Raw genomic sequence first — 24633 nt, forward strand, 5'->3', positions numbered from 1 at the left:
AATTTTCTCAAACAAACTTTAAGGGATGGGAATGCAGAGGTGCAGAGAGAACTGTTGCTGAAGGAAGAGAATTAATTATATATTTATAATGGATATTTCTGAATGGGTTTCATGTGATTAAGTTTGTTTTTCCTCCCGTAGTACAACTTCTACACAATCCCAAAAGATTTGTAAAATTGATGAGTCTGTTTAATTGTACATAGTTTGCAGACTCAAACTGGCTCAAGGACCACCAGGCATTCCTTTGTGACAATTTGGGAAACATTAAGTACATCACTTAATGTAGATATCCAGAGCTGTAGATACACTGATTCTGACCACACTCTTCACAGATGCACGAACTCTCCAAGATATCCAACTCTTTTGCTCAGTTGTTTCACTTTTGCCATGGGAAGGTCAAGGTTCCAGCTTTACTTCAGAAACTTAAACTGCATAATTATAGCACAATGTCAAATGGTATCAATTATAATCCGTTTTTAGATGAATATCTCAGGGCACTATTCTTTAGTTTACTGGTGAATATTTACTTTCACCAGTGGGACAGGTAATTAATCCATTGTCACAATCTCTTTTTGGGTGATAGTCATATGAAAAGTTATCTTCTGTGAAGTTTACATCAGAAAAGAAAGCTACACTGCAGGAATATTTGATTGTTTGTAATTGGAGAGCACAATCAAGGTCCCATGGTTGCAGGGCACTGCCTAATTGTTGGAATTAATTAGAAGACTTCAAAAAGGAAATGCAAGAAACACCTATAAATAACAACTTGGGGATATGAACAAAGAATAAGAAATAGTAGATTGCTTTTCAATACTGACCCTGATTCAATAAATGAAATGCCTTACATCGTTTCACATCAATACACTTCAGAGTACTTAACCGGCTGTAAAATACTGAGTAATATCTCAAGAATGTCCAGAAAAGGTGGCAATATGACATTTATTCTGCAATATTGTCAAGTTGCAAACTTCCAGAAAATAAATGAGTTAAACAGAAATATTGTTCATATTTTACTTTCCACTCCTGTGTAAACTTTTAATATTACACCATTTAACAATGTTTTCCAAAAATCCAATACACTCTAAACTGCACACTGGGTTGGTTTTACTGTGATAGATCTGACCCACCACATAAGAATTTGCTGTAACACACGTTGTATATTTTCATGTACAAAAATGTGTTACTTTGCTTTCCTCTCCCAAGGCTGCGTTTAGAAGTCAGACACAGGCTTGTAGTTGAGCTCGTAGCTGAGTGTTGGGTGGGGGAAGGGGGGAAATATGCACAGGATCAATGGTTTTGGAACTCATTTATGGGTGACGATGCATTCCAGAGAGTATGGCGAAGGATGGGAAAAGAATAGGACAATATATGCGGAAGGGACTTGGGAGAAGTTGGCTCAGCATTTTAACGAGATAAGAGGGATTGGGAAGTTGTAGTTTTAGTTGATATAGGGCATGTTTGAAAAACAAAGACTGCAGTTCAGCATACTCCAATCTGCAATAAAGTAATTTAAAGACAAGGATTCAGGTATTTACTTGCAACTCCCTAGTCAGTACTGCAGATCCAAAAATCACATTGACTTGGGAGTGGCCCAAGGTGGGCATCTGGGCCAAGTTCCCTTGCGATGTTCCAAAAGGTGCATTGTATCCAGAATGGTACTACTGCTTGGGTCCCCCAACACCAAAATGAAATGGGGATGTAAAACAACTGAGGAGAGGAAACCCTCAGGTTGAATTTCACAATCAATGTATCGGCAAGTTGACGGTGCCTGGAGGTTTATGGCAGAGAGTTTCTCCCCTTTTGCCGCCTGCTATCGGGGACTCGAAAGTTTGATCGACTCGGGGACTTTTGAGACTTTTTTTAACCATGCCCATGGTTTGTTCTCATCAAATTATGGTATTGCTTTGCACTGCTGTAATTATATGTTATAATTATATGGTTCTGTCAGTGTTAGTCTTTGGTTTGCCCTGTTTTCTGTGATATCACTCCGGAGAAACATTATAATTTCTTAATGCATGTATGCATTTCTCAATAACAATAAAAGAGGACTGAGTATTCTCATAATCCAAACTAAACTTGGGTCACAAATACAGTTTATTTCATGTTCAGTCAATTATTATTTTTCTTTTTTTTTAAAAAACAAAATCACATGCCACTGAAAAATCCTAGGGGCAACCAATTCAATTGCCAGGCAAGTGCAAGAAACTTTACATACAGTGGCAGTGATGGAACACTGGGTGTTGTTACCTCAGTCAGCTACATTGTTCGGGTATTAATATATCGCTGCTTTTGGGAGTGAGCTTGCACAAACTGACAGCTGTATGCTCTGCCCCTCAAAAAGCGAATAAAATCCCTTCAGCCTAAAAGCACTTCAGAATATTCTGAAATGCTTACGAATGGTGCTACAGAAATTAATGTGTATCACTTCCAAAACTCACCTTTTGGTTTGATGTCCATTTATTTGGTCTGATTTTATTCATGAAGCACCGGGTCATATTTTGTAATGCAAATAGCAGTATTATATTAAAAGCAATAGCTGTTGATGCTCCGCAGCACAGACTGGTAAAAAGTGTTCTTTAAAAAAAAAGAACAAAAAATGGGGCGGGGGGGAATGTGTTCGAAAACTATATGCACAAAGCAACAATCAATCTCCTTCTCGAAGGGTAGAACACCAGGAGGAAGCAGGGTCTTTGAATTAGCTTGAAGAGAATCCAGCTGGCACTGGATGAATGGCCTCTGATCATTCCTGCTGAATACTTGAAGGTGGTTGGCTTGAACAAGTCCAAGATAAGAATGATACATGGATCTAACTGAACCGCTAAAGCAACCTGAAAAAAGCATGTGTCTAGGGAACAACATTGTTTTCAATTGGTTTCAGGACTCTATTCAACCTCTCTGGTTTCATTTAAATACGCTGTCTCCAGTGGATGACAGAAACAGCCTCTAAGTGTCAATGTCAAATGTTAGAGCTGTCAGCATTTTTCTAGTGTGAATATCAAAAGGCAGAGGAAATTGTACAGTTCAGAGCTCGATTTGCAAATTAGATAGAGCAAAGCACACATAAAACAGACAGAATCCAGACATTATTTCCAACATACTGTTGACTCACAAAGGGACTTCATGTTGCAAAAGAAAAGGAATCTATTACCTCGTGATATCATCAAATACACCGTAGCCCATTTTTTTGTCTTGTGCCCACTGGCCAATGAACATGCTGGGACAGGATGATGTCAGCTTTCCACTTCGGAGCAAGCCATGCCCATGACGCATATTATCTTGAAAATTTCCCTCATACACCTCTCCTGTGGCATACCTGTGAGGAAAGTATGTTGGGGGGGGGGGAGAAAAGGGGGAAGGAGTGGAAATTGTGGAGAAAGGGTGAGGTCAAGGTAGCCAAGAAAGGAAGATCAGAGATCACTCATTATAGAGCCACCACAGAAAAGCAATCAGGCGTATACAAGAGTAAAACATCACTGGACAGTCACCAATTTTTTTCTTCTTTCAGGTTTGGGATCTTCTTTTAAAATGTTGAATGCAGCAAATGAACATGAAGTTGCTAATTTATTATTTTAAGTTAATGGCTGAATGGATTCATTTACACTGTGGACATTGTGACAAAAGATCAATAGCCCAGGGAACTTCCACTGCTCCTAATCAGTACAAAAAGAGTACACCATTCAGCTGTAATCTGAACCATATTTATGCTGTCCACAGCTGATCTGCATCTCTTGGTGCCTAAAGATCTGTCCAACCGTATTATAACATTTATTATATTAAGGAACTAACGTTTTTTTTGCCAAGTGTTCCAAATTCTGAACACCAATCTCAATTCACAGACACTGGTAACAATGTTGCAGTTACACTACCCAATGTAGGAAAATATTTTTAAAAAGTGGACAAAAAGGGCCATGAACTAGCATTAGCAGACAAGATTAAAGACAAGTGTATCAAGTGTAAAAAGGGTAACCAGGGAAAGAACGAGTCCCCTTATACATCACAGGGAACATCCATGTGTGGAGCCAGGAGATGTGAGCAAGGTTGTGAATGAAAATTAAAACAGGAAATACTTAACAGGTTAGTCAACATCTGTGGGAAGAGAAACACAGTAGTGTTTCAGATCCAAGTTCCTTCAGCAGAAATTAGAGGAATTAATATTTCTCATCTGTACACACCAAGGAGAAAGATGTGGCAGATGGAAAATTCAAGGTGAGGTACTATAATATTATGGAGGATGTTAGCATTAAAGTGAAGTACTAGATGTCTTGCAGCATCTACTGTCTCCTTAATGCTGAGATGCTCCATCCACAGAGCCTGATGAACTGTGTCCCAGGCTGCTGAGGGAGACAAAATAGGAAATTGCTGGGGCTCTGTCATAGATTCTTGCATTTTCATTAGCAATAGGCGAGGTGACTGATGACTGAAAGATGGCAAGGAGGAAAGCAAGGAAACCAGGTGATGCGGGGGAGCAGGTCTTACATCGGTAGTAGGAAAACACACTGACAAAAGTAATGAAGGACAGGATTTATCTACATTTGGAAAGATAAGGCTTGATTAGGAATAGTTGACATAGTTTTGTTCATGGGAAATGCTTCTTCAGTAATTTGATAATATTTTGTTTGGAGAGATAATCAAGCACATTGATGAATGCACAGCAGTTATTATCTACATGGATAGCCTTTAGCACAACTACTGACAAAGTTCTGCATGGTAACCTGATCCTCACATTGAATCCAAAGCAAGCTAGCAAAGTAGATCCAAAACTGGCTTATTATGAGGAAGGGAGTTGCTCATCTCATTAGAAGTCTATGATCAATGGTGTTGAGACCTTTGATAGTTGTGATGTATATTAATGATTTGGATGTGAATGCAGGAGGTTTGATTAATAAATTTGCAATTCACAAGCAAACTTATGGTGTGTGAAAACAAAAACACAACAGGGTCATCTAAGGCTACAGCAGGATACAGATTAGCTGGAAAGTTAGAGAGAGCCATGGCAACTGAAATTTAATCCTGACAGATGAGAGATAATGCATTTTGGGAGGGCATACAAGGGCAAGGCATATACAGTCAATGGCAAGGTCTTAGGGAGTACTTATTAGAGGGGCATTGGAGTACAATGCCCCAAAATCCCTGAAAGTGGCAGCACAGGTAGAAAGGGTGGTGAAGCCAGCATTCCGGACATTCACCTATAATAAGACATGGGATAAAATACAAGAGCTGGAACCTCATGCTGCAACTATATGATACATTGGTTAAGCTACACAAAGTACTTTTATATGTTCTGATCACCACACTGCCACAAGGGCATAATTGCACTGGAGGAGATTCACAGGATGTTGCCTGGATTGGAGAATTAGGTTATGGAGAGATTGGATCCCTGAGGCAAAAGGTTAACTTGACAGGAGGTACAACATGTTTACTTCATTTTAAAAATTACATTCTGTATCATTTGCTCACTCATTCACTTAATGTCACTAGTTTGGAAACCCTTCCGTCCACCCAACTCATACTGCTACCCAGGTTTGTAACATCACCAAAAGTCAATTGATAACATTTACTCCCCTCATCCGAATCACTAACGTAGATTGTGAACAGCTAGGACCTGGTTCTCATCCCGAGGTACAGCATCACATCTCAAAAATAACCTGTTTTTAATCCTACATTGTTTTATCAGACAAATAATTTTTAAATCTACACACATTCTCATTCAACAAAATTGGAGCATGTGGGATTAGTTTGTAACTACATTTTAAAGTTCACATACAAGGCTTGTCTCCATCCATTCTTCTAGTTACAGCCTCAAAAAAAGAAAAAAAATCAAACTCCAAACAATTTGTCAAAGACCTCACTTCCATAAATCCATGCTGACTCTGCCCAACGTTACAATAATGCCCTGTCACCACACTTATAGACTGATACTTCCCTATTACCGATACAGGTTAAATGGTCTTCAGCGTTTCCAGTTTTTTCTAGCCTTCCTGTTCCAGACTATGGAATTTTGGAAGATAATGACCAATATTTCCACTATGCCAAAAGCCACCTTTTTCAAATCCTTGCAGTGCAGGTCACTCAGTCATGAGGATTTTAAAAATTGACTTTCAAATGCACCAATTACTTCCATTTTCCAATCATGCTAATCTATTCTGGCTCATTTTCCTTTGGCTTGCTGTTCTTCACTATTTTGTTGCATCTTCTATGAAGACAGATGTGAAACATTTAACTTCTCTGTCATTTCCACTCTAGCTTCTTACTGTTGCAATCTGTAAGGGACCCACGTTATCTATAGAAGAGTTCACAGTATGATTTAATATTCTTACTAGATTCTTATATTTCACCTTCCCAGCCCAGATTTGCTAAATTTTCTTGTTTACTGCAGCTTTGGTAATTTCTTTTCTCCTAACTTTTCTTGATAGTCACATTTACACCATTTTTCAACTGGATTTTTATGCCTAAAGGGATGAATTATTTCTCTAAATATCTCTGCTTGCTTAGCTCTTAAAAGAGCATTCTGTAATATTTAAATCCCAAATTTGATAACTTAAAAGAATCTCATCTCTATAATACCCTTTAGATCAGACCAATTTATTTCTATTTGCAGAGTTAATCTTGTCACAAATTCTTCACGCATTCCAATAAGGAGCCTCCAATTTTGTGTTCTTATCTTTCTTGTACTGACCAAGATACAATCTGTTGTTTGTATGGGTTGTCTCTGACTCACATTGTCCATCATTATTCATTTCATTGCTCTACATTATTGTCTCATGCTTCATCCTCAACCTTCTAAATTTCACCTCACCCAACCCTCTCCTTCTACAGCTTAGTTTAGAGCACAATTATACAATTTGCTAGATCACTGGTTACAGCTCAATTCAGGTGAAGCCTATCCAGCAGAATAGCTCTTTCTTTCCCCATTCCTGGTGCAAATGCCTCACAAGTTGGAACACAAAGTCAGCTAAGTTACTGGCCTAATAGCCTGGCTACAAATCCAGAAAAATAGAACATTTTTGATTTGGACTCCAATTGTTCAAATGCTTTTAGCAGAACCTTTTCATTCCTAGCAAGATCATGGGCTCCCAAATGGATCTTGACAATTGCTTCCCCTTCCTGTCCTGGTATCAAACAAGCAACACAGCATTTGGGACCTTAAGCACACTCTGCAGCAGGTAAACTTTCACTACATGGTACCGTATCACTAAATTATTCTTACTTACATGTTGAATGATTCCCAGGTACCATGGTGCTGTTCATCCTCCCTGCAGTCTTTGCTCTCACCCATACCAGCTTTAAGAATTTTGTACTATTGGACAAGTGCAAGGCCAAGTTGCTCAGGATCCCCACGTTTGGCTCACTTGTGATCACACCAAACCAACCTTGAACACCGATGCTGCTACACATAATCTGGTGTGTGTGACTGCTTCTTGGATTGTTGTATCCAGGTAACTCTGCTCACCTCCGATGTATCATAATATCTCAATCCCAGGCTTACTCCTCAATTACTGCAAACGTGGTCACATTTAACTGCAGTGCTTTTCCACCAGTTCATGCATTACAGATGCAAGACCCAAGTTTTTTTAAACTAAAAAAATTGTTAACAGGCTTTTTCTACCTGTTAACTACAATAATTGAAGGCACCAAAGAGCTTCCCAAGCCTAGGACACTTCTTTCCCTAGGACCATCAGGTAAAGAAATGTAGACTAGCCAGCAGCAAATGTCTCTGTCAATGCTAAGGAACTGAGATTAAAGTTGGAATGGCAGAGTTGGGGACAACCATTATCAGTCTGCAGTTAATTCAAAATTCTCAGTGGAAGTTTTAGTTGAAATCAGATGGAAGGTACACAAATTCAATCACCATGCTAAAGGCATACAAGGAACAAGTCAATTACTTAATACATAACAAAGACTGAAACACCTCACAAAAACAGACAGCAGTCCAAATGTGACCAAACACCTTGCTAAACCGAGAGATCAAATCAGGACCCTAACCATTCCCAGCTCACTACAGCAGCCAACGAAACAAAACAGATAATCCTTCCCAACATGAAACATATCAAACCAGACTCCAAAGCCAACTGGTGGATGAACTGAGAACTGAGCTTACTTATAAATTCCATGGCCATGCATCTTGCCTTCTTTCCAGTGGCCCTGATAGTGGTTGTTCTTCTTGAGTGCTTTGCAGGGCACAATCAACTCTCCATACCTGATAAGGAAGAAATACATTTAAAACTTCGTACTCATCAAGAAGTTTGTCCCAAATGTGAAGGGAACGCTGCTCCACTTTGCAACACCTACTTGCTTTATAGACTTGAGTCCTTTCTATTGCACTCAGTCTAAACCAGCTTCTGCCTGGCAACAGCAGGACCATCATTCTCAACATTAGCACAGAACATCACTTGTACTACGCATTCCTCAGGGACATGATCAATCTAGTGTTAACAACCAAGCCCCCTTAAACAGAAACAAAAATCAAAAAGAAAATATGGACGCTTGGAGTCTGAAATCAGCACAGAAAACATTGGAAATACTTAAGCAGGTCAGACTGCAACTATAAGAGAATATATTATTGTTGCAGGTTTGAAAACCCTTCATCAGAGCTAGGAAGGAGACAGAAGATTGCAAGCTGCAAGGCAGCTGACACTACAACTAGCAAATAATAAAATTGCCCAGGAGAGCAGGTATAATTTCACAATAGCACCATCACTTGTATCAGAGAGGAGGCAGAACTTCAGTTTAATGTTTCTTTCAAAGAACTGCTACTCCAATTGTATGGCACTGAAACAAAAACTTCTTTAGAGCTCCAATTTCTTCACAGCTGCCATCAAGTTGAAAAATGCTGTGACAAGGTGTCAGCATTTGTGATCAATAAGCACTTATCTCTGCTCCTATTCAACAATCCATACGTGAACACACTTCGGAAAAAAAGGGAAGCAAGGACAACTCTGGCTGTTATTTTTCATCTTGCTCTTATCTACTGCCCTGCAGTTGCTGTGCCACATGAGATCAGTAAACTGTACAATCACACAGAATTTTACGATACTCACCCATCCTCCAAACCATTTTTGAAATCGCCAGAATAGAATCTCTTATCAGGCCACCGCAATACACCCCTGGAATTAAAGGAACAAGGTTACAAAGTGCTGAGAATCAAACCAAAGTCTCAATCGTGGTGGTTACACTTTCCTCCCTGAATATTTCTAAGTTTTTTCTTCCAAAACCAACAGTTAGGATCTTTACAAATTATTCCTCAGGACTCTTGAAATGATGAGTTAGTGAGTGAGAATACACACACAGTAACACACAAGGCACATTGATAGTCCATGCACATTCTTTATATTTATGTTGTGACAAGAATACACAATAGATTAAGATGTTAGCTGTCCTGTATGATCAGCAGTTGGTCTGCCACCTGTCTTCAGGAGAGAGAGAGAGATAAGGAAAACAATGGAGCAGCATTTGGAGATGTGTAATGAAGGGGAAGGAGAGCTGTCTATAGCAGCTCCCCCTTTGAACCCTGAACTGTTTGAAGTGATGGACAGGCGATACCCCAGCAGGGGGATAAAAAGGGACAGGTTCGCTAAGGCAGGACACACACGACACCCGAGGTAACAAGACCCTGGAAGTGGTGCGTCTCTCACAAGTCGGTGGGAAGTACCGGGCCATAAACGCACAGGGTGGAAAGGCACGATCAGCGGGAACCTGGTGTGTGTCCACCCTTGCCTGGGTGCCGGGTTCACCGCAGGGAAACGATCTTATCTGGAAATGGAGGGGTCACGGTCGGTGACCTCAGATGACATCACAAAGGACTCGCCCGAAAGCTGACTGCGAAGGTCTGTGTGGAAGCCTTGAATATTCATTCGTTTTTGCTCTCTCTCCTTCCCCCACACTGTCCATCTCCCACGGCAGCGATTACCGCGAACTGAATTGAACTTTGTGTCACTTTGAAACTGGTCATTTACTCCTAGACAACGATAGAGCTTGATTGATCCTGTTATCTGAATTCTGTGTACATGTATGTTTATCATTGCTGAACTGTTGCATTCATTATCCTTTTGATTAGAGTACTGTGTTGCTTGTTTCTTTAATAAAACTTTCTTAGTTCTAGTAATCCAGACTCCAACTGAGTGATCCATTTCTGCTGGTTTGGCAACCCAGTTACGGGGTACGTAACAATGTGTGCATACACAGAAGTAGGTGCATGCAAGCAAAACATGAAAATCTTTGCATTTACTGTAGACCTGCAGTATTGTGCCAATACTAACTTGCCATGCGGTCTTCCAGCCAACCAACGACCTTCATAGGTTGCCTCCTTCAGCCGTGGGTCCTTGTAGAAGGTGTAACTGGCAGTGCGAGAAATTGGAGGTTCTACTCGTATGACACCACCCAGTCCAAGAGCCACGTTATCTGAAGCTCCACTCAATGCCTGATCTACAGCTTGGTTAATTGCTCTTAGCCACTTTGTCTGCAATGGGATTACAATGAAACATTTTACAATTTAACATTAGACAGTCTGAACACCCACCTATGTCAACCACTTTAGTCAGTTTCTTTGCTCCTGTGGACAACCCAACTCATCTTTCTAGTCTACGTTAACACAACTCAAGTTGGCAAGAGTCTGTTTGCAATTCATGATCTCAGATAATCTTTAACCTCTGCAGCTCTACATCTCTCAATTCCCTTATAGTTGAAAATTAATCGGTCTCCATTTTGAATGAACATGACTAATCATCTGCAGCCCTGTTGCAGAGAATTTCAAAAAGTTCACCAACTTCCGTTCAAAGTAAATTTATTATCAAAGTACCTGTACGTCACCAGATACAACTGTGAGATTCACTTCCTTGCAGGATAGAATCAATGAAAGACTGCACTCAGAGTGGACAAACAACCAGTGTGCAAAAGACAACTAAATGTGCAAATACTAAAGAGAATGAGTGAAGCATGAGATTAAGAGTCCTTGAAAGTGAATCTATAGGTTGTTCAGTGATGGGGTGAGTGAAGTTATCTCCTCTTCAAGAGACAACTGTTCCTGAACCTGGTAGTGAGAGTCCTGAGGCTCCTGTACCTCCTTCCTGATGGCTGCAGCAAGAAGGGAGCACAACCTGGGTGATTGGGGGGTGGGGGGGTCCCCATGATGGATGCTGCTTTCCTGCAATGGCAGGAGATAGGAAATGGGGAGTGAAGATTTCCCATTTGAGTCCTAAACAGGCATCCCCTTTTACTGCCTGGCCCTAAACTCCTTAGTTAGGGGAAACAGCCTTGCAGCATCTCAATTAAATGCCTTTAGTGCTTAAAGAATGAGAGATCATCTCATTGAAACTTTCTGCAGAGTGAACACAGTTGTAATTTTCTCAGTCTTTTCTTACACAGCAAACTTGTAAGAACGCCATGGAAAATACATCCCTTCTCAGGCAAGGAACCCAAAATCTGGGCACGATATTCCAGCAGTCTGTCACCAAGGCTTTGTACAGGACTTCCTCACTCCTATAATCAAACCCTCCATGATAAAGGCTAACACACCACAAGTCCTCCTGGCTGCATTTCACACTTGCCTTCAGCCACTGACGTACAAGCACACCTGGATCCCTTTGAACATCAACACTATTCAATCTCTCTCCATTTAACACATACACTGCTTCATGCACCAAAGTGGACAATCTTAAACTTTTTCCATATTAGTGGGCATCAGTGGCAAATCAGTCCATCATTCCTTAACAAAATCACTGACCGCTGAAGCCCATTTGATGGACTACTTCCCATCAAGTCCAAAGTGGCCATCAGAAAACAACTCTTTCAAAGCCAGGAAGTTTGGATGAATTTGAACAATGCTCACTATAAGAATATAAAGTATAAATGTTTGGATGAATTTGAACAATGCTCACTTTACCTTCTCCTGTGGAGATGCCGCAGTGAGGATGAACTGTTCTTCAGGCGTAGTTATCTTCAGGGCATTCCTACACACAAAAGTAGGAAGAGATAGTAGCTGGGGGCCAGGGGCACTTTTGTTACTTAGAGATAAGTGATCTAGAGTATTAAGTAACCAGACACCAATACCAGTATTTTCAAGCAGTATCACTTGTACCCATCGACTTTCTAATATCTGCATCACTGCCTTACATGCCAATCTTTGCCTCAGCATGAATATTCATGAGGAAGCAGCTACAACCACCCTCCATAAATGTGATAAATATGCTCATTAAGCTCATATTTATCTTATTTCAACTACTTCTTTACTCCTCAGTTTGCTGCAAATGAAGTGGGTGGATTACTGTACCCTTAGATAAAGGATAGTGGTGGTTTCCTTTCAATATAAAGATATCTTTCCAAAAGGAAATAAATAAAATAAAAGCACCTTAAATAAGTTGTTTTCAAACAGCTCAGAGCCATCAACAACCCATGACAAACAATCATTGTCCAAATCTAAGAAACTACTCAACTTCTGAGGCTGAAAAAAAAAGAAACCCTGGAGGATACTTGAACTGAATAATGTAGAGAAAATCCTAATAAATCACTATTAGAAGATTTCTTATATGAAAATGCCTACAAGGGATACAATCATTCCATACTCACGGGTTGCTGCTTTCTTCAAGTTGGGGTTCTATCCAGAGCGTGGTGAGGGGGAATATATGGTGAGTGGAAAACTGGGGAAACAGAAAGAGAATGAAAACTCACATTAGATGATGCTCATGGGAAGTAAAAAGCTCCAGGCACAATCAACTCCAACTAATCTGTGAAAACCAAGAGTTAAAAGACAAGACTCATCTTGAATGATGGAAAGAGGAACAAGTACAAGCACATATCAGCAAGACAGTAATCCTTCTGTTGTGTTGGCAAGACACTGTGGGAAATGGGCTTCAGCTTGCGTTACCTATCTCTTTCATCACTGACCCAGAAATCACAAAGTAGTTAAAATAAAAATGTCCCACTTCCCACAAAGTTGATCTCTTAATAAACGGCCTTGGAGAGTACACATACGATCACTGAGGAAGGTGGGGTGGGATGGAAGAACGAGAACACCAAGTCAGGCTGAAAATAGAGAGAGGAGGCCCCTCCACCCACTGTCTTGTTTGCAAATGTGCAGTCACTGGAGAACAAAATTGAGGAAGTGAGGGCGAGACGCTATATTGGAGGGAAATGAAAGATTGTTGTCTTCTACATCTGAGCAAGATGTTGCTTTCTTCTGGCACGTTAGATATAGTGTTCCGACCCAAAAGGATTCTCAATTTATCGGATGGACCAAACTGCTGACTTGGAAAAGGCAAAATGTAGAAGCGTTTCATAATGAACACTTGGTGGTACTCCAATATGGCAGTTTTGCTGAACTCATGCTTCCCTGATCTAGAACTCCCAACAGTCAAATGCCACCTATTCCATTTACCTAGGGAGTTCTCCTCCACAATTCTAACTGCAGTTTATATACTACCGGCGGCTGACTATAATCAAGCACTTCAGATGCTGCCATCTCCAAACAAGAAACAGCCCTCCTCCACGTCAAATCATACTTGTCCAATCACGTCAAATCAACCAGACCTGTTTGAAGAAAACCCTGCCTAATTACCTGTGGCACCAGAGGTCCCAAGACACTAGACCACTGTTATACTAAGATAAGGAATGCCTACTATTCTATGCCTAGACAGCATTAAGGTAAATCAGATCACTTGACTGTCTTTGTCCTACCTGCATTCAGGTAGAGACTAAAAAGCAAGGCTCCAGAGATCAGAACAACAAAGAGGCGGTCATGGGAGGCAGAGGAGCAGCAATGGGATTGCTTTCAGTCAGTGGACTGGGCCGTGTTCAAGGATTCATCTGTAGATCTGAATGAATACACCATGGTTGTCACAGACTTTCTTAAAACAGTCATAGATGATTGCGTCCCCACAAAATTATTCAGTCTTCCCCAACCAAAGGCTCTAGATGAATCATGAGATTCACAATCTCCTGAGGGCCAGATCAGAGGCATTCAAGTGTGGTGACCAAGAAAGTTACAAGAGGTCCAGGTACGATCTCCGGAAGGCCGCCTCACAGGTGAAGTGGTAACTCAGGACTAAACTTGAATCAACAAAGGATGCTCAACAGTTGTGGCAGGGCTTGAATATTATCACCTCTCAAAATTAAATCATGCGACATAGGGGCTTTGCTTCAAGATGAGATTGATGCTTTTTATGCTCACTTTGACCATCAAAACATGGAGAAACCATCACAAATTACCACAACCCCTGATGATCCTATGATCATTGAGACCAATGCACGAGCAGCCTTCAGGAGGGCGAACCCATGAAAACATCTGGCCCAGATGGGGTACCTGACCAAGTACGAAAGTCCTGTGCTGATCAACTGGCTGGAGTGTTCACTGAGATCTTCAACCTCTCACTTCAGCAGTGTGGGGTACCCACCTGCTTCAAGCATACCAGAGCCCAAGAAGAACATGGTAACCTGTCTCAATAACTATAATTGATAGCACTAACATCCACAGTGAAGTGTTTTGAGACGTTGGTGATGAAACACATCAACTCCTGCCTAAGAAGTGACTTCAATCCGCTCCTATTTGCCTACTGGTGCAAAAGATCCACAGCAGATGCCATCTCATTGGCTCTTCACTTAATCCTGGAACATCTGGACAGCAAAGATGCGTACATCAGGATGCTCTTTATCAACTGCAGCTCAGCATTCAATACTATCATCCCCTCAAAACTAATCAATAAGCTTCAAGACCTTGGCCTTAATACCTGCTTGTGCAAATGGATCTTCAATTTCCTCACTTGCAAACCCCAGTCAGTTTGGATTGGAAACATCTCCGCCACAATTTCCATCAGCACAGTTGCTCCACAAGACCATGTGCTTAGCCACTTGTTCCACTCACTTCACACTTATGACGGTATGGCTAAGCACAGCTCCAATGCCATAATCATACAAGGGGTGATTGATAAATTCGTGGTGAAGGTAGGAGTCAATTTTAGAAAACCTAGCACATTTATTTTTCCTACATTTACACACTTAGTCCAATGGTCATCGAGCATATGGATCCCTTCTTTGTAGAAGGAGAGGAGCTATTAACTTCAAACTTTCTGCATTTCACTCAAAGAGTTGAAGTGCACGTGCATGTAACAAGAGCTATATAACTCATCTCCTTCTACCTTAGGCTACAAACTTATCAATCATCCCTGCTGTGGACCACCTGGAGGTTCAAGACGCTCTCGTTACATGCATGTGCTGCTCAACTCAGTGATTATGCAGAAAGTTTGAAGTTAATAACTCACCTCCTTCTACCTTACGCCACGAACTTACTAATCACCCATGCTGTGGACCACTTCTACAAAGAAGGGATCCGTATGCTCCATGACCCCTGGACTAAGTGTGGGGAGGGGACTGCGTTGAAAAAATGTGCTAGGTTTTCTAAAATGGACTCCTATCTTAGGCCACGAACTTATCAATCACCCCTCATATTTGCTGATGACACCACTGTTGTTGGCCAAAACAAAGGTGGTGATGAGTCAGCATTTAGGAAAGAGATTGAAAATCTGGCTGACTGGAGCCACAACAGCAACCTCTTACTCAATGTCAACAAGACCAAGGAGCTAATTATTGACCAGGAGGAAACTAGAGGTCCGTGAGTCAATCGTCCGATTTCCCCAATGAGATTGAGAGGCTCTGCAATGTTAAATTCCTGGGTGTTATTACTTTGGAGGACATGTCCTTAGCCCAGCATGCAAGTGCAATTATGAAGCAAGGCAGTGCCTCTACTTCCTTAGGAGTTTGTGAAGATTTGGCATGACATCTAAAACTTTGTCAAACTTCCATAGATTTCTAGTGGACAGTATACTGACCAGCTGCCTCTCAGCCTGGCATGGAAACACCGATGCCCTTTGAACTGAAATTCCTACAAAAAAAAAGATATGGCCTAGTCCATCCCAGGTAAAGCCCTCCCTACCAGTGAGCGCTTTTACACGGAGTGCTGTCACAGGACAGCAACATCCACCATCAGAGATCTTGCTGCCCATGTTATGTTCTCTTCTTGCTGCTGCCATCAGGTAGAAGGTACAAGAGCTTCAGTACTCACACCACCAGGTTCAGAACAGTTACTACCCCTGAACCATCAAGCTCTTGAACCAAAGGGGATAACTTCGCTCAATTTCACACCCCATCACTGAAATGTTCCCACAACCTATGGACTCACTTTCAAGGATAGTAGTAGTAGTAGTCATACTTTATTGATCCCAGGGGAAATTGGTTTTTGTTACAGTTGCACCATAAATAATTAAAAAGTAATAAAACCATAAATAGTTAAATAGTAATATGTAAATTATGCCAGGAAATAAGTCCAGGACCAGCCTATTGGCTCAGGGTGTCTGACCCTCCAAGGGAGGAGTTGTAAAGTTTGATGGCCACAGGCAGGAATGACTTCCTATGACGCTCTGTGTTGCATCTCGGTGGAATGAGTCTCTGTCTCATGCTCTCAAAATTTATTACTTATTTATTATTATTTATTCATTTTTGTATCTGCACACTGGTTAAACACCCAGCTGGTGTGGTGTTTCATTGATTCTATGATGGTTATTAATCTATTATGGATTTATTGAGAATGCTGGCAAGAAAAAGAATTTCAGGTTTGTATATGGTGAGATGCATACTTGGATAATAAATTTATTTTGAACTTTGAAATTTAAGACAAAAGGAGACCATGTAACCCATCATGAATGGATAAACAAAATAAGATCTATCTAGACTAACTACACTTAGTTCTTGGCCTTAGACATACTGAAATTTTAAAGTCTTCTGCTCATTCCACCTCAATTAAAGCTTCAAGTTCTAGAACTTCTTCAAACTTTGGATGCAAAAAGCCATTCAACTCTTCCACTATCATTCTTTCTGCTAACAATGACTTAAACATTTTACGGTTATGACCCCTCAGTTAAGAGCAATTCAGTTATATCCACTTTTTAGCTCGCTCTATTTTTATATACCTTGATTGTAAGAGAAGAGGGCAGTTGCATTTGCAAGTCTGTTGATGGACAGAAATCATCAAAAAGTGGGGAATATCACAGGTGGGAATAAGAGGACAAATGAAGTCAGTAAATGAAAGAAGTGATGTGAAAAGTATCCGGTCCAGTGGAGCCCCAGTTAAAAACTGGAATACGAACAGGATGTAATCAAAGTTAACTCAATATTGAAGACATCACAGCTTCAAACTCAGCTTTCTTTATTAACACAGAGAGGCTTGAAGTTAAGTGAACTAATCTGCAACAAGACCAAAAACTGGTACACTCAATTGCAGCTTGTCAAGCAATGGTGTTTCAAACTCACAAGTAATGACACCTCGCTAAAGAGATTTTCATTTGCAGAGCTAGAGAAACATATTACAATCAGATATACAATGTATCACCTACATTGGAACAGAGGTTGATTGACTACAGTCACCTGTTCAACCTCAAGCTTGTTTCACAGTTCAGATACATCATAGTTGATCTCACCATCATTTTCAGACACCACTTCAAATGCCTCAACATGTAGGCACAAAAGCTGATTACTTAAATTCCCAAGAATTTAAGATGGATCCAGCAGCCACAACTATTTGGGTAAATTCCAAATCTACCACCCTTGAGATTAACGACTAAGTTTATGCAAGCTGAAATGTTTAGCCCTACTAGTCTTGACATCATTCCTCTGAATATTTGTGAGAAATCTTTTCCCAAACCACCCATATCCAAGGCCAATACATCTTTCCCCAAGATCTGAAATCAGTTGTGGTCTTCCAGATGGGGACTGGACACAGAGAACCCTGCTGGTAACACAGCAGCACACTCTGTTGCAGTGGCCTCTCCAGGTCCAACCAATGTAATTGTCTGCCCTTTACGTCTTTCTTTTGATCACAAGGCACTACTGGATTTTAAGAACACTAGGTACCACACTCACTTCCAAACTGCTGGATATCTATGGAGCTTCATAGCACAAGATTGTTGAGTACTGTGTCATCACCTACAACAGCAACACAGGGAAGGTGGTGCAAATGATTGTTTTGGACTTCTTTTCGTGATTTCAAGACCTTGTTGGACATTGGTAATGCAGAATACTACAAGTCTGCTTCATAGGTGAGACCGATGGCGGGGGAGCTGTGCGACCTTGGTTGCTGCATTGACTATGCCCTCGTGAGGCAGCGTCATCTGTTGCAGACGCCCAGGGGATTGCACACCAGAGGTGGTATGGGAGAGTAGAAAGGCACGGTGGGTGTACTGGAGTCCATGCTGGATTACGGGGTTGTCCTCTCCATGGGTGCTGCTCTCCAGTGTTTGCTCGGTGGAAGACAAGCCGAGTTACGATTGCCTGCCACTGCATTAGCACACGAGGAACTACTACACACTTGTTCTTGTAGAAACGTGGCTCCAGGACAACATCCCCATGCACCAATCTACAGGCCATGACACTTAGGGATTTGGCTAATATTACTTATTTGAGACTGTATGTGCTACCTTAATTATATGTGCTATTGATGTGTTGTGTATGTCTGCATGTACTATGTTTTGCACCTTGGCCCCAGGGGAACACTTTCATTTAGCTGTTACGTGCATACAGTTGAATGACAATGAGACTTCATCACATTCCCTTACAATAAGGCCACTGGTGATTAACATGGGCATTAAACTCAATTTAACTGATTTTTGTGTTTGCCCAACCCATAGTTCTAGTCTTACATTAGAAAAACATTTTGACTTATTTTTCTTGGATTCAAGGTGCTTCATCTTGTACTGGTTCTGATTCTGGGACTCAGCAACAGCATGAATTAGATATCTAGGTAGCTTGGCCACCAGTTGTTGTTACCACTTACAGGATGGCCAGCAGCAATGAACGAAAGGGAATAGCCATTTCTGACTGACAACACCTGCAAGTACTGCAGTTCAGCACCACAACTGTAATCAATATTCCAGGTAGGCTATTTTAAGTAAATTGGAGATAGAAAATGACTATCCTTCTTCAAAAAGTGTTAGACAAAAGTAAACTGTACTTGGGCTCTAAAGATCCAACAGGTTGAACAGCCCACATCTGTGTTGGGACAGAATGAGAAAGGAGGACTCAGCTGAGAATTTTAAGTTTATATAACTTTGCTTTAATTAACGTCATTTTGTATTTCATTTTTACGTTTGTACTTTATCCCATTGTAAAGCATTTTTCATACAACGTAGTACAAAGTGATCTATCAATAAGTTATTATTATACAAATATATTCCAAGTTCAGTATGACCCTGCTGTCTTCTCTGCACAGAGAAATGATGAGATGACTGGGGACACCTTCCCACCAGTGAATGATCAAACCACTGCCATTCCCAACATGAACGAAGAGCTAATCTGCTCATTTGACTGACCTTTCCCCATTTGCATCAGATAGACTGACCTGAGCATGGACAAGTGCATCATTGAAGAGGATAAACCAGTTGATGGAGAATCTGCCAGCATGTTGCAGTGTCAAGGTCCGGTTACTGCTCTCACAGATGAGTCGACGTTCCGGTTTTCTCAGAGAATCCTTGGCAAAAAAGATTAAGAAAAAGAGATTGATACTACAGTCAAGTGTATTCATATTGTTGTAGCGTGGATGAAATAACTGGGGAGACAGAGTCACTGGTAGATACAAAGCAGCTTCTTTATTTGACACAACAAGGTACAGCAGGCATCATACAGACAGAGATGCTTTCAGTAGAAAGGTCTGCTAGCCCAATGTGGGCTCAATATTTATTTGCTAAACACCAAGGACAATTTTACAATGCTTCCTTTTGTATGTAGCTTCAAAATTTAACACCCAATTACATTCATCCCACAGATGTCAGCAGGTCTGGGCTGGTATTCACAGTTTTTGGGAAATGCATTGTTACAGAAGACTGGTGGCCCTAAGCCATTTGCTAAGTGTGAATGACCCAAACCCAAAAATTACTCTAACACATATCACCAGCGATCTCAACATAGCTAAGAGCAAAGATTGACTAATTACATCTCACACTAAATTGATGCAGTGAATGGTAATCATGGCCAATATCAGCTTGATGTTTTATCCTGGTATCTCGCCACCACTGTTAAAATGCTCTTTCTATAATAAGGCAATTATTACCAAACATCATAGTCAATCCAATTCAGTGATTGATCCTATTGAGAGACTACAGTCCAGAAAAGTTAACAATTGATTTCAGATTTTCAGCTGCTTGCTTTTTTAAAAACAATTCTTTTTGTTGCCATTAAGTTCCTATTAAACAGTGTTATTCTTGCCTTCATACTCCAAAATAATATTCACCAACTACAGCATTTCACTTCACTCTGCATAACAATCATATGAAAACAGACCTCCCAGTAGTTGCCTTTGGATAAGATTTATAAACAGAAAACCCTTCTCACACCCCAAACCAGCTGTGGAACAAGCAATCAAGAATGCCAAGAGTAGAGGGATCCAAAAGTCGAAACAATTCTCTGAAAGCAAAAAAGGACACAACTATAAAAACATTAGTAAGGGAAATGAATATAAGGAAATTATAAACTTGCACAAGGCAACGATGAGGCCAAAGTCAAAATACAGTGGATAGGAAAGTTATATTTGTTTGGAAATCCCAATGGTTCAGCAGCCCGCTTACTAGGAAATGTTCCCCATTCTCCCTTTCCACACTGGGGCACTGATTCACTGGTTCTTGATCAACTGATGTGGTTCACTGAAAAAAAATTGTTATAATTGACTGTAATCTCTAAAGATAGGCCAGTTAAAATTTTCTTGGTATATTAATAGAAATACCATCCAAAGGTCTAGAAAAGTCTACAAGTCTCGCACTAAGTCCCAGGTGTTCTAGATTATTAGAGTTTTACAGTACTGTATTATTACCTACCATATGATATTACAACAATTAAAGATTAACCAATTACCAAATCCCACTTTTGAACAGGTCACCTCTGGTAAATTCAACTGGACTAGTCACACAAATGCTACAGTTATAAGAGAACGTCAAAGGCTTTGATACAAGTCTTGCTGTGAGTGATCCACCTCCTGACACCAAGCCCTTTCCACCATCTACAGGCCACAAGTCAGGAGCACAGGGATTTACTCACCACTCGCCCAGACAGCAGCAGCCCCAACAACTCTCAAAAACCTTAAAATCACTTGTGGCGAAGCAGCTCCTTTAAGTATACCCATCAACCACCCCGAACGCTCACTCGCTCCCCTACGCTGTAGATGATGCACACTGTTAAGTGCTTTCCACTTGCTGGACCAGGCTGCTGTGGTAGTACTTCCCAGACACGACCTTTTCCACAAGGACAAGGGCAACAAGAACACTGAATACCATCATGTGCGGGTTTCCCCAAGGCAAGCAGCATCTTACTTTGAAACTATAATCTCTGGTCCTTCCCAATCATTGCATTAAAACAGTTGAACTTCCTACCCAACAGCACTTTGTCAGTACGTTCACTTGGAAAGACTGCAGCCATTCATGGCAGTGGTTTCAACACCAGAGAACAATAGGAATGAAAGCAAATTGCAGCTTTGCCAGTAAATGAATAGATTTAAAAAATATCTAGGAGTATATGCATTGAAGCAGAAGGAACTGAGAAGTTAGTAATAGTTTCAACTTATTTTGATGCATCAGGGAAAAGTACCCTGATTTTTGGTTAACTGGCAAGAAGCAATTATCATATTAAAAATTAGCAATAGATCATGAAAATGTGAGAGGAAGAATAATTCTCAATAAGGAATGGAAACAGTCCTAGGTATGATTTATTCAGGAAACAAAGGGAAACTAGGTGTGGAGATGTTCAAGGGTTCCAAATCAGAATATTTTTGGTCAGTAATAAGTGAAATAGGAATTGTATTGCTAACACATGCACACACTACTAAAAATCACAGAAAGCAAGTGGAACAACTCTGTAAACATATTTTAGAAATAGAGTGAGAGTGAAGAGCCTAATTACCCTAAATATGGGCAGAACAACACAAAGCATTGAAGTAGAAAATGGGGATTTCTAACATTTCCTAGATCAACACATTTCCAATCCATTGTAGGTATCAGTGCTATAATTCCAGGAGGAATACAAACTAACTGAGATCATATCTAATGTGAGCGTTAGGATAATTATTGAAGAAAAATGGTTAAAAGCAAAGTATTAAAATAGGTTAATGCCAGTCAGCTAAAATGTGATCAAGTCCAATACTGGAATCCAAGGTGAATGAATACTGTGAAGCCTTCCAAGAGGCAATGTTCAGGAATAGATGAGGTATAGTGAGGAAGTGACAATGAATTGAAAGGGGCAGCACCTTGGATCACTAAAGTATGCTGATTAGAATGAGATAAATAACAAAAAGAAATTATTAGCGGGTGCCATAAAAGGAAACATTTACAAAAAAAAGTTTTAAAGGAAAGGTGCAGTCAATTAGGGAAGAGAAAATTACTGCCCCTGTGGAGGTAGAGGATGCTACACCACGTCCATCTTCAGCAGGGAAGTTACGATCAACGTATTAGTGAAAGAACAAGATCAAGAATTGTGTGTAATAACAATCGATGTGCAGTGCTGCAGCTGATGGAGCAGGCTGCCTCACCGCTCTAGCAGTCCAGGTTCCAATTTAACTCTCTGTGCAAAGCTTCCCTGTGAGGGTGAGAGTTTTTCCCTCGGATCTTCGGTTCCCTCCCACATCTCAAAAATTGTGTTGGTTAGCTCATCGCCCTTAGTTTGTAGATGCAGGCTAGAATCAGACGAAGTGGATGACGGCATGGGGAGAACAGGGAAATTTAGTGGGAGAATGGGAATGCTCTACAAACTTCACAGAATGACTGGCCTCTATATTGCAAGAAAATAAAAGTAAAAACCACTTTAAACTTTATGCCAATACAAAATGTGAAAAGGCCTTATGTGGGATTCACTTGCTGTGGGGATGCAACACAAGAAACAAGTCACTTTGGATCTTCCTTGCAAACAGACGATTGTAGGGGCCAGCAGAATTGCAAATTATATATAATCTTTTAAAAACTTGACTGCCAGCCAAGTGGATATTTTGGAAAGCTTAGAAGATCATACTTCATACAGTGGCAATTTAATATCCAAGAAACACCAAATTACCAAATGACAGCCCAAATGAGCTTGTAAAAGGCAAAATAGTCTAATAAATGATAAAGTAGTAGAAAGTTAGAGAATTGTTCAATAGTATTTTGTGTACAAATTTGAAGGTATGTGATAAAGTCAGATAATGAATGCTGGGGTGGGGCTGGGAAATAAAAGAGAGCATAAAAATTTAAAGGGCCTGGTACAAAATAGGACAAAGGAACATAATGCAAAGTAGTGATGATTTATGGAAATATAGTGATAGTTCCCATTGTTCTTTTAATACCATCTCTTTAGTACAAGTTGAATATAATTTCACTTTACATTTCCTGTATATTCCTAGGTCAAAAACCAGAAGAAAAAAAATCACAATTGAGTTCCTTCCTGTGGTGGATTGGGCTAATGCACAGCAGAAATAATAACTAGTTTCAGGGAAGAAAATGTGCAGGAAAGGCAGCCATTGTGGCTTTTACCAACTTCCTGACATTTACTGGAAAGTCTTGTAAATATCAGGTTAAAAGAGACCAGATATCTAGTCATGAGACCAAATCTCCACTGTTGAAGCTGCTGCAAGAAATAAAATTGAAGGGCATTTATGCTTGCTTAAAACAATTATCATAATATCTGTGTATAAATGAATCTATTAAACAGTTCCTAAACACAAGAATAATTAAATCAGAGAACATAGAAAACCTACAGCACAATATAGGCCCTTTGGCCCACAATACTGTGCCGAACATGTACTTACTTTAGAAGTTACCTAGGCTTATCCATAGCCCTCTATTTTTCTAAGCTCCATGTACTCCAGGAGCCTCTTAAAAGACCCTGTCGTATCCACCTCCACTGGCAGCCTATTCCACACACTCATCACTCAGTGTAAAAAATCTACCCCAGACATCTCTTCTCCAAGCACTTTAAAAACTGTGCCCTTTCATGTTGGCCATTTCAGCCCTGGGAAAAAGCCTCTGACTATCCAAATGATCAATGCCTCTCATCTTATGCACCTCTATCAGGTCACCTCACATCCTCTGCTGCTCCAAGGAGAAAAGGCCGAGTTCGCTCACCCTATTCTCACAAGGCATGCTCCCCAATCCAGGCAACATCCTTGTAAATCTCCTCTGCACCCTTTCTATAGTTTCCACATCCTTCCTGTAGTGAGGTGACCAGAATTGAGCACAGTACTCCAAGTGGGATCTGACCAGGGTCCTATATAGCTGTAACATTCTCTCAGCTCTTGAACTGAATCCCATGATTGATGAAGGCCAATGTATTGTATGCCTTCTTAACCACAGAGTCAACCTGCGCAGTAGCTTTGAGTGTCCCAGGGACTCAGACCCAAGATTCCTCTGATCCTCCACAATGCCAGGAGTCTTACCATTAATACTTTTTATATTCTGCCATCATATTTGACCTGCTCTTGCAAAATCACTCTTTTAGAAGAGCAGACCATGTATTAATAATCTGAACAGGTGAATGGAAACTAATTTCACCAGTAGCTTTGCCAATTAGACTTTTGGATCAAGCAGGCTGATGGACATTGGGAGTAATGAATGATACCCCTTTAACATTACTGAATAGTTGCTGCGG

The 24633-nt window shown here is 40.5% G+C and overlaps 1 protein-coding gene across 9 annotated transcripts in view; it reads right to left on the reverse strand.

The window, feature by feature from the left end:
• Nucleotides 1-24633, reverse strand: part of als2b (alsin Rho guanine nucleotide exchange factor ALS2 b) — a 142242-nt gene that overhangs the window by 50359 nt on the left and 67250 nt on the right. For all 9 annotated transcript variants that reach the window (XM_063051770.1, XM_063051774.1, XM_063051766.1 and 6 more), the window contains 7 exons: nucleotides 19376-19504; nucleotides 12562-12632; nucleotides 11879-11945; nucleotides 10257-10456; nucleotides 9039-9104; nucleotides 8099-8197; nucleotides 3149-3313 (listed from right to left, as the gene is read on the reverse strand). In XM_063051770.1, coding sequence (XP_062907840.1) covers nucleotides 3149-3313; nucleotides 8099-8197; nucleotides 9039-9104; nucleotides 10257-10456; nucleotides 11879-11945; nucleotides 12562-12632; nucleotides 19376-19504 — 797 coding nt within the window. The remainder of the gene's footprint in view (nucleotides 1-3148; nucleotides 3314-8098; nucleotides 8198-9038; nucleotides 9105-10256; nucleotides 10457-11878; nucleotides 11946-12561; nucleotides 12633-19375; nucleotides 19505-24633) is intronic.

Source organism: Mobula hypostoma, chromosome 6 (genome assembly GCF_963921235.1).
Source record: "Mobula hypostoma chromosome 6, sMobHyp1.1, whole genome shotgun sequence".
Taxonomy (NCBI): domain Eukaryota; kingdom Metazoa; phylum Chordata; class Chondrichthyes; order Myliobatiformes; family Myliobatidae; genus Mobula; species Mobula hypostoma.